Here is an 11,142-nt window from a genome sequence, read left to right on the forward strand (position 1 = left end):
GGAACATTTCCTGTAAAATGTAAACAAATAATTTCCTTGTACAGAAATAGACGGATTTGATAGTGTTAAATACATATAACGTTTTCTTTCATTCGCACACATGTATTTCTCTTTTAAATTGCATTCTACGATTTGTCAGATTCCAATGCTATATATAGCCAAGCTTAGGATAATCTGGGTAGCAGAGAGTGGCGCACACTGTAATAAACTGAGGCTGAGCAGCAGCAGATCATCATCACCACGATGGACATTGAACAACGGCAACGATGAGGGTCGCGTGAAGTATCCAGCTTCCTACGATCCTAACAGCAGCAACAACAGCAGCACCGTGCTGGCCGCATCACTGGACGAGAGACAAAGGCGGCCATGGGGGAGTGGACGATTCTGGAGCGACTGCTCGCTGCAGCCGTTCAACAGCACGCGACGATGATAGGGAGGTAAGGCTCAGCTGGTGGTGACTGATATAACCTCTGCAACGTACGTGATCATATTGTTCGCATTATTGGAAGGTGGGAAACCCAGATGATGTTAGTTGCGGATAAATACGTTCTTGGACGCCCACCTAAAGAAATGGTCATCGTGTTCGCTGGCTGCCTCAGTCGGTGGCACTCTTGAGCGGCGGCAGCATTCCATGATTTGAACACAAACGTGAAGTAAACTTTTCACGCGGCCTCCGCAAGATGTAACATCGTTCAGAACGATATAGTCATATATAGTAATCTCTATAGTTATCCTTCAGTTTCCCCCGGCACTCGCTCCTTCCTCTTAACAGCTCTAGCGGTTTTAGTGTCTCCTCTGCCTTATCGCCGTTTCCCTCCTGTCAGTGCACTCCGAGCATGATCTTCACACCAATTTAGGTAAATAATTCAGTCAACTTTTTCTACGTGACATTTGCTTTGATATTCATCTTGGGGCCCAACTTTTCAGCTTCATTAATTTAGCGTATTTATCATATTTCCTGTTCATTCCTGAGGGTTATTAACATGGACTCTGTCATCGGCAAATGTGCAATTGTTATGTGTGTGCAACTTAATTGTATGATTTCAATTGTCTGGAAAAAACAGTGAAGAAGAGATACCATTGTGCGTAGCCTTTGTCGATCACGCAAACGCATTTGACTCACTGGCCAAACTGAAACACAGATGTAGAGTATACACATTTGAGATTGCATTAAAAAACAAATTCAAATGATGAGAGTCACACAAGGAGACGTGCTTTCACCAGCAACATTAGACAAATAAAATAAACTCCGTACAACATGAAATATTCTATTCGAAACTGTCACTTCCAATGAATGGGGTTTAATTGAACTGAAGGGCGGTGTGAGATTAGCAAAGTAATTGCCACTGCGTCGAGCCCGTTTGGCAAAGCGCGTTGGGCAAATCTGTAAGCGTGGCAGCGGGCACGGTGGAGCGTTCCGTCTCGACGCCGCTGCCGTCTTTCATTGCAGGATCCTACTGACCGTGGTGGTCATTTTCCGCATCTTGATCGTGGCCATTGTCGGAGAAACCGTCTACGGTGACGAGCAGACCATGTTCGTGTGTAACACTCTGCAACCCGGCTGCAACCAGGTCTGCTACGACAAAACCTTCCCCATCTCCCACCTCCGCTACTGGGTGTTTCAAATCATCATGGTCTGCACGCCGAGCCTCTGCTTCATCACCTACTCGGTGCACCAGTCCACCAAGCAGCGGGACCGATTCTCGATCCTCAACCCGCCCCTGAGCGATGCGCGCGAGAGGCGCGTCTCCTCCACGCTGCACCAGACCCTGGAGGGGGGGCAGGAGCCGCGGGCTGGGCAGCCCTTCTCCGTGCTTCGCCCTCACGCACTCGGCGAGGCCGAGCGGCGCTATCGACCCAAGAAACGCGACTACAGCAGGACGTTCAGAACGAGGATGAGGGCCGTCTTCGGCTGCCGCTCGGAGAGCCGTGGACACGGAGGAGGAGGAGGCGACGGTGGTGGTGGTGGCCTGTCGCGGGAAACGAATCCTCCGTCGGTGGTCACGAGGGAGAAATACGGCAGATTCTACAGACAGGAGAGCATCTCTCGCTTTTACATCCTGCAGGTTGTCCTGCGCAACGTGTTGGAGATCGCATTTCTCATCGGGCAGTACTTCTTGTACGGCCTCTACGTACCATCCGTGGTGGCGTGCGAGCGTCACCCATGCATCAGGCAGGTGGAGTGCTACGTGTCACGGCCCACCGAGAAGACGGTCTTTCTGCTCTTCATGTTCGGCGTCAGCGGCTTGTGCTTGGTGCTCAACCTCGCAGAGCTCAACCACCTGGGCTGGCGCAAGATCAAGGGGGCCGTGCAGGGTGTCCGGACTCGCAAGACGTCGTTTTGGGAGATTCGGCACAAGGACTTTGAGCATGCAATACGGACGCCTCGCTTCAGTCGCACGCACTCGAGCGAATCTGCCTACGTCTGATTACACAAAGCTCACAACGTCTCCCCCCCCCCACCCCGAAGTCAGATTTCCCCTTTGCGCACTTGCCATGGCACGAACCCGGTGCTGCATGCTTCTCCTGAGCCTGCACCAAAGCTTTGCCCATCGCGGGGTTTCTCGTCGCGAATTTGCCGAGGTTACAGCTCGCCGATGGCGCGGGCCCCCCCACTCGTCTCCCACGACTCAGCAACATCGCGGCCCCGCCCCCCCCCCAATTCACGCGCTCTCAGCATCCAGTGGAAGTTGCAGGCTTATTTTCTTAACGTGCACGTGTCCAGTACTTTAGTGTTACACTATAGTACTGTATTGTAGTGTTACACTACATGCATTCTATACATTTACGATACGCGTTTTAGTCAAAACAGTAGAAAATATTAATCATAGTTTACGTTTTAAAAAATACTTTCTGTTTCACGTTTGGGTTGATGTAGGGCAGGGGTCGGCAACCTACGGCTCCGGAGCCGCATGCGGCTCTTTACGGGCTGCTTCTTGACGATATGTACGTATGTACATAGATGCATTGCGGCTCTTGAAATACTGAATTTTGTACCGAATTGGAAAGAAATGGCTCTTCTTGTTATTTTGGTTGCCGACCCCTGATGTAGGGTAACATAAACACAATGAGGGGTGGGTTTTGTCGTATTCCGAACCGTGGACCAAACCCTCTGGTTTTACCATCTGCCTTTTGAGTTTTGCGAATCGCGGATTTGCCACTTGCGGATACTTTTAATAACGTAACCCCCCCACCCCTGGATGGGCAAATTTGGGTGTACACGATGACCACAACGACCACACTTGCGTACCAGAACACACCGCATAGCCTGGCCACGACACGTTCGCCTCCCCGCTCCCTGTGAGTGGGCGGGGCGCGACGTCCCCCCTCCACTCCCCCCTCCTCCTCGTCGGCCGCCTCTCGCCGGGCCCCCGCCGATCGGGTGATAGCCCCCCCCCCGCGCTAGCGTACTCTCTGAGCGACAAAGCTAATTGGCTGGCTCACCACCGCCCGGGGTTATCTCGCGCACGCCCACGTACACCACCACGAATACGAAGGCGGCTGCGTGCACGCGCGCGCCCCTGCAGGCGCTTGTTTCACACAAAGGCGAGCGCTAAAGGGCTGCGCGAATTTGCGCGCGCGCCTCGCCGTTAATGCTATTGTTGCGGCGCAAACACGCACAGAGCGTCGGCGAGCGGGTTTCACTCACCCCTTCCCGCCCTAATATTCGAGCGGCGAAACTGCACGGACGCGTGAGCGTCGGCGGCAGTTTATGGTTTAATACACGCGCGCCTCGTCCACACCCTCAAATTACCAACACCCACACACACACAAATCACACTCCACCAATACTCTGTACTAATGTTTATTAACAGCGCGTTTAAAGAAAGTCTGTATTGCACCCACATTTAACACAATATTTGTACTGCACTGTGGTCAACCCGATAAGGTCGCTCCTGTGAATGTAACATAATATTGTATCCACTGTTGTCATGTCAGTTCACTCAACATTGGTGATGCATTATTTGCATGGTAGCTGGGTGGCTGTAGTTGCTACGAGGCAGCAGAGCCCTTTTCCAAGTAACGGTTGATCGCGCAGTGCCACAATCGGGAAGCTGCCAGAAGAAGCCAAGACTCAACTCCCCCGTCACCAACCCCGCGTGTGTGGAGTTTAGCCTCGACACCGCTGGCACTCGCGGAGCAAAAACCTCTCCACCTTGCGTTCATGGCAGGGACTTTGTGGCGCGCCATGGCAGGGATAGCCGGCACCTGGAGTGGAGGAGGCGGGGGGACCAGGGGCCACGAACCGAAGAGGCACGGGGCTACCAGCCCTGGACCGCAGCTCATCTCTGCGACTACCACGAGTTGAAGGTGCTAGAGCCTGCCAGGGATGGAGCCTTGCTCCTGAGTGTAATGCCACGACCACGAAGCTGCCCGGAGGAGCAGGGCAGCCTCATCCTCTACCACACGCACACGCGGGCATAAGGCCACAGTTGGGACTTGATGGGCCAGCGTTTCTCTCCCTGAAAGTGTTCATCCTCGGCAGCCTAGCAGCAAATATTCTCCGAGCAGCGCCGAACCTATTACTACCCAATCCCTAAGATGCACCCCCACTCTATTACTTACCTCACAGACGCACTCACGGTGTCGCACGGACGTGGTGGGAGTCGGAGGGACGGCGATCAGAGAGGGCTCTGCCTAGGGTCGACTCGTAGCGACACTTTCTCGCGTCTCACGGACACTGTGAACGGCTGGCAGTCGGTCCGGACGGCTGAATGGCTGGAGAAGTCCCTTTACCGTTTCCCGCTCCCCCCTTTTATGCCCTGGGATTCCGAAAATGTAGGGTTACGTGACGTTTCAGTTTCATTTATTTGGTATAGCCCTGTGAGCCATTCGGCTCTTGAATCGGGTGCAACCGCAACAAACAAAAACATGAATAAGAAAACATCTTAAAGTAACTATGCGCAAACAGAAAAATCCAGGAAAAAACTGCAAAGTCTTCCAGAAAAAAAAGCACCGTACACCAACGCTGTGCAAAAATCCCAGTGGGATGTGAGTCAAACAACAACAACTACAAGACAACTTAGATTAAAGCCATCATTCTAACTCCATACTACAACAAACAAACATGGCCAAACCAAAACACTTTTCGAAATCACCAAAATAAAGCCATAAGCAATGTAACAGTGATCATAGGAACTGTGACCGAAATTTCACAATAAACGACATAAACAACATGTACTACCAAACCCTGTAGCCATAGCTGGCTGCATGAGTCACTTCACAACAGCAGGAGCATCAGTAAGAGTATCAACATTTTTTAAATGCACCTTTTAAATGCACGTCATCCTGCGCAGCCAATCGGGCACCTACCTTTCGATTTTCTAACGTTTCGCAGCCGTTACCTAGGGCATTACGTCACGCTACCCCCCCCCCCGTCCATTGTCTCCGCACCCGCATTCCTCACCCCTGAACTCAGCCGGTAAACCCTGAGCGGCCGCCCGGCTCAATAGACACCCGCGGTGTCCACGGGGATTTCTCTCCCACCTCCTCGTCTGCGCTGCCTGCGTAACATTTTACCCTGGCCACTCCCCCGTGCTGTGAGCGTTTCACTGCGGTTAGCCCAGTGAACTTCTGTGCGCCCAGATAAGGTTAAGCCAATTTAAGGGGGGCCGCAATGTAATTTGGCCTGGGGGGGGGGGGTCGGCCAATCTCCTGGCACCGGGAAACCGTTGGACATCTCCGCTAGGGGCTCTTCGGGTGAAAACCCATGGTGCCAAGCGATCCCCCACCGGGACCCTACGTGTGTGCGTGTGCCCAGCGTGTGTGTGCGTTCGGGGTTGCAGCGCTTGCAGAGTGGCTTCGCGGTCGTGGCACCACATTCTCTTTCAAGCGAGGCAGAACAAATGTTGAAGAATAAGTGTTAGTGAGCATAGATAGTAGAGGCAAGTTGGTTGGGGTTTTCCACTCCTCAATGCCCCCCGAATTCTAGTCTTTATAAATGGTAGTGAAGTCCTATCGTAAATTTTCTGCCTTACTCTGTCTTAGAAACCACTCCAATAATGACTGATCTTTACTCCGAGACCAGAGGGAGACTCGTTGGGCCAAATTAATATCTAATGCACCGCTCAAGCCCTTTACCAAGCTAATATTCAGGACCAACCCCCTAAAATCTTAGACACACAAAGTAAATTGATTGGTACCAAAGACCAAAAAAACCTCACATGGTTCTCATTTATGCTCTGCTAAATACCCGAACACCAGGAATCGCATAACTTCGCAAATAGTCTTGGGTATTCTCCTATTTAAATCACAACTTGATGCTAAACTGTTGATTCTGCATGACTTCACTTGTGATTGTATTTGGCACATATCCTTGTCTGTTTACATCATAGTACAATAATAACTCAAATCTATTTTAATGTTTCTTTAACTTTTTTTTACGATTACACGTTTTTAAAAAGTAATTTGTCCAAGTTAATTTTAATTCCAAGAAATGTACTTTAATATTGGTTTGTGAACTCATGCGGTAAGGTTTAATTTATTCTCGACCATGGTTGTTTTTGCACTGATTTCTATTTGATTCATTGTTGTACTTGCTTTTGTCCTTTCCATGACCCACGACCCTAAGGTGCTACCCAGGTCCCTCATGCAAATAAGACGACCTTACTATTTTGCCTTCTCACATGATAAAAAAAAATAAACTTGGAGCTTGGATTGTCTGACATGTATCACACGTTTTGTTTCAGACACACCGAACCTATCTCACTTCCTTGCAGTAGATTTCTGAAGGAAAAAAAGTAACTTTTCATTCAGAAAGCATCGAATTACATCTCAATTAAAGCATTTACATCTGAAGACGAATAGTGTTGTAATATAACAACTGATAGCGGACCCTGGCCTATCAGATCATGTTGCTGTATTTTTCTATTTTTATTTTACCCCTGCCATCTCTGCTTTGCATAATTCCATCAATTTCATAACATAAAGGACAATACTCTAACACTCGTGTCTGATAATTTACTCCATTCCCTGCGTTAGTCAACAAGCTATCTTTGTATTTTATTGGATGATCTCACTCGGTTGTACAATCCAACCCTTTGTGATATTCTGGATTCCTTGGCCTCCTCCCCTTAAACAAATAAGATTTCGAATGGCCCTCAATCAGGACAACAGTGCGTAAAGCTGAGCAACACTTGGAGAAAATCAGGCCTTGCTGTGTGCATCGGCGCACTTTTGGAGCGCAACAAACTGGCTACCGACATGCCCTGGCTCAAGCCAGCTCAGTTGTTTTTCTTAACTCATTCCCAGTCGCCCCAACAATCCAGGATACTTTTTTTCTACCATTACTCAGATGTTAAAACACCCTCCACAAGCAAATACAATTGTCTCCATCGAACAATGTAACACACTGCTTGGGTAGTTATTCCTCGACACAATTAAAGCCACCCGTCATAATCTGCGTGTGTTATCCTTAAACAGAGCCGCCACCAATTCTGCCCTCCCTTGCAGGGCACTATCCTGGCTTGCTTCAATACATCCGATGTTACAGCTCTGGATGCCAAATCTCGACCCACCTTCTGCTCTCTGGACCCTTTTCCAGCCAAACTACTTCGTTGTAATTTCACCATGTTCTGTCTATTTGTTACCCACCTCTTGAACATACCACTCTGCTCTCGCTCAGTCCCCTCTCTTCAAACACGCTGTTGGCACCCCTCTCGTCAAGAAACCAGGGCTTGATTTTGAACGACCTAACAACTATCGCCCTTTCCAAAACGATCTACCGATTTCCAGGAACCTTTCCAATCTGGTTTTCGGCCTGGGCACAGCACTGAGACGGCCTTGGTGAAGATACTTAATGATGTATTGACTGCCACTGACAATGGGCTCACCCAGCATTCTTACTCTTAGGTTTTTCGGTGTCATCTGGTCCAACACATGTGAGACTAGGCTCTAAGGAAAGCCGTCTCGAGTGTGGACCAATCAACTTCAAGGACAGTGCACATTATCAGAGTTGTGTTTTTTGTTTGCATTATGACTGCAGGTAGTGGTCTATGCAAACATGACTCCTTGTAAAAAGGTGTCAGTTTTGTTGCCAGATAGAAAGGTAAAAAACCAATTATCATATTTTTACTGGCAAATGAGGTTCCAATGGTGTAAATTCTTACCCGAGCTCTCATACTCTGATGGTGCATTGTCTTTGAGTTGTGCGGCCTTTTGACGTCATCTGGTCCAACCCATGTGAGACTAGGCTCTAAGGAAAGCTGTCTCGGGTGTGGACCAATCAACTTCAAGGTCAGTGCACATTATCAGAGTTGTGTTTTTTGTTTGCATTATGACTGCAGGTATTGTGGTCTATGCAAACATGACTCCTTGTAAAAAGGTGTCAGTTTTGTTGCCAGATAGAAGGGTAAAAAACCAATTATCATATTTTTACTGGCAAATGAGGTTCCAATGGTGTAAATTCTTACCCGAGCTCTCATACTCTGATGGTGCATTGTATTTGAGTTGTGCGGCCTTTTGGCGTCATCTGGTCCAACCCATGTGAGACTAGGCTCTAAGGAAAGCTGTCTCGGGTGTGGACCAATCAACTTCAAGGTCAGTGCACATTATCAGAGTTGTGTTTTTTGTTTGCATTATGACTGCAGGTATTGTGGTCTATGCAAACATGACTCCTTGTAAAAAGGTGTCAGTTTTGTTGCCAGATAGAAGGGTAAAAAACCAATTATCATATTTTTACTGGCAAATGAGGTTCCAATGGTGTAAATTCTTACCCGAGCTCTCATACTCTGATGGTGCATTGTATTTGAGTTGTGCGGCCTTTTGGCGTCATCTGGTCCAACCCATGTGAGACTAGGCTCTAAGGAAAGCTGTCTCGGGTGTGGACCAATCAACTTCAAGGTCAGTGCACATTATCAGAGTTGTGTTTTTTGTTTGCATTATGACTGCAGGTATTGTGGTCTATGCAAACATGACTCCTTGTAAAAAGGTGTCAGTTTTGTTGCCAGATAGAAGGGTAAAAAACCAATTATCTTATTTTTACTGGCAAATGAGGTTCCAATTGAGAAATAAAACAATAAATCACGACGTTTCGGAGGCAACACAAGTCTCCGTCATTAGGTGGGACAGTTACAGCTAGATTTACTGGTTCAAGTTCTGATGGGAACCGAGTGCTGATTTTGATACTATCGACCACGTTGTTCTTCCTTGAATGCTTGGAGAAAATAATGTATAGGGGTGAATGGTACCGCACTATGCTGGATAATAACATATAGATTAAATAGCAAGCAATGTAATAGCTTGGGCAGCTCTGAAGTCCGCAAATAACAGTTCCATTTGTGTCCCCTAGGGCCCTGGGGTTCTGCATATGCATGACCATTCATCAATTAGATCTCAATTATCACTGTTATGCCGATGACACTCAACTTTTACAGACACCGCAAATTGAATCTTTGAGAACACATCACCCCCTGAAGGAGATACTAGAACCCCAGTTCTAGCATCACTTCACTGTTTGCAGTGACATTCCGTATTGAATTCAAGATCCCTATTTTTCTTCACATCCAAGGGCCCTAAATGATCTCGCACCTCCGTGTAGTTGAGAGATTTCTGCGCCCTACGGCCCAGCAAGAACTCTGAGCGAGGTTCTTCTGCATCCCCAGAAAGGGAGGGCTCAGTCCAAGGGTCGATCATCTGGGTCTTCGGCCTCCGTGGCTCCTGTATTTCAAGTCCTGCCTAAAAAACTTCTTTCAGAAGGCATCTTTTCCTATTTTAACTCAGAACCACGTCTTAACCACACACCCCTCCATTGTAATTGTACGTATGCATGTTAAACTTCTTTCGCACCGTACACAGTAGCTATCCGTGCTAATCTGAGGTGCGGGGGGAAGGACAAACTAAACACAACAAGCAGTTCTAAAGAAATTAGTTTTCAACTAATCTGAAAAGCGCTACATAAGCTATAATTATTAGCAGTATCACTCGGACAGGAACAACGGGGTTGGCTTTCAACACCGCAGTCCAGCAGTAGAGACAGCATGGCCTCTGCTCGTCGTGTACCCGGCCCTTGTGTACCCCAGCCGTGCACTGCTGGTAATCCCGAGATGGGTTCATCTCTCTCCGCACCCCACAGGCTGAGGCGGGTGGGGAGGGGTTTGTTTGCTTTTGCACCTTGAGTTACGGAAGAGTTCAGATTCACCTTCGGTAGTAAGTTACCTCGCGGGGCTGGGTCTTTGTTCACCGAACGGTTCTTACGGCACCGCGGTCCGTAACTCAGAATCGAAGTTCATTTATCTGAAGGCGGTTTCAGGTCGAGCTCCGCTTTCCTTACAGGGCCCGAGGGCCGTGTCACACGGAACATCCCCATGTCTCTCTCTCACCTGGGAAAAGGTTTGCCTGCTAGGCTGCCGAGGATGAACACTTTCAGGGAGGGAAGCGCTGGCCCATCGAGTGCCAACTGTGGCCTTACGCCCGCGTGTGGTAGAGGATGAGCAGCTTCGTGGTCGTGACATTACATTCAGGAGCAAGGCTCCATCCCTGGTAGGCTCTAGCGCCTTCAACTCGAGGTAGTCGCAGAGATAAGCTGCGGTCCAGGGCTGGTAGCCCCGTGCCTCTTCGGTGCGTGGCCGCCTGGTCCCCCCCCGCCTCCTCAACTTCAGGTGCCGGCTATCCCTGCCATGGCACGCCATGAAGTCCCTGCGCATGAACGCAAGGTGGCAAGGTGGAGAGGTTTTTGCTCCGCGAGTGCCAGCGGTGTCGAGGCAAAACTCCACACACGCGGGGTTGGTGAGGGGGGAGTCTTGGCTTCGTCTGGCAGCTTCCAAATTATGGCACTGCGTGATCAACCGATACTTGGGAAAGGGTCTGCTGCCTCGTAGCAACTACAGCCACCCAGCTACCATGCAAATAACGCATCACCAATGTTGAGTGAACTGACATGACAACGGTGGATACAATATTATGCTACATTCACAGGAGCAACCTTATCGGGTTGACGCCAGTGCAGTAGAAATATTGTGTTACATGTGGGTGCAATACAAACTTAGAAAATCCATTGTGTTAATGCATCGACAGTAACTCATTCATGTTGAACGCAAATACTTTTTAAAACACACTTGCTGAGCAGAGGCGCACGAAGCCCCAAAATGTCAAGCGGCCAGCAAACCAGCAGCAGCTCCATGAAATGTTGTAACGGTAGGGAGT

The 11,142-nt window shown here is 49.0% G+C and overlaps 1 protein-coding gene across 1 annotated transcript; it reads left to right on the forward strand.

Annotated features, from left to right (window-relative positions):
• Positions 1 to 200: 200 nt before the first annotated feature.
• LOC144943334 (gap junction delta-2 protein-like) lies at positions 201 to 2,475 on the forward strand. Its single transcript, XM_078870710.1, has 2 exons — positions 201 to 437; positions 1,451 to 2,475. The coding sequence occupies exons 1-2, from the start codon at positions 367 to 369 to the stop codon at positions 2,427 to 2,429; spliced, it is 1,050 nt and encodes a 349-aa protein (XP_078726836.1). The 5' UTR covers positions 201 to 366; the 3' UTR covers positions 2,430 to 2,475.
• Positions 2,476 to 11,142: the final 8,667 nt, after the last annotated feature.

Source organism: Lampetra fluviatilis, chromosome 30 (genome assembly GCF_964198595.1).
Source record: "Lampetra fluviatilis chromosome 30, kcLamFluv1.1, whole genome shotgun sequence".
NCBI lineage: Eukaryota > Metazoa > Chordata > Hyperoartia > Petromyzontiformes > Petromyzontidae > Lampetra > Lampetra fluviatilis.

What these genes read in the sequence shown, in the direction of transcription:
- LOC144943334 (XM_078870710.1), top strand. Translation starts at nt 367, where the DNA reads ATGGGGGAGTGGACGATTCTGGAGCGACTGCTCGCTGCAGCCGTTCAA. An exon ending in CACGCGACGATGATAGGGAG is followed by an intron (nt 438 to 1,450) that starts GTAAGGCTCAGC and finishes CTTTCATTGCAG; the next exon opens with GATCCTACTGACCGTGGTGG.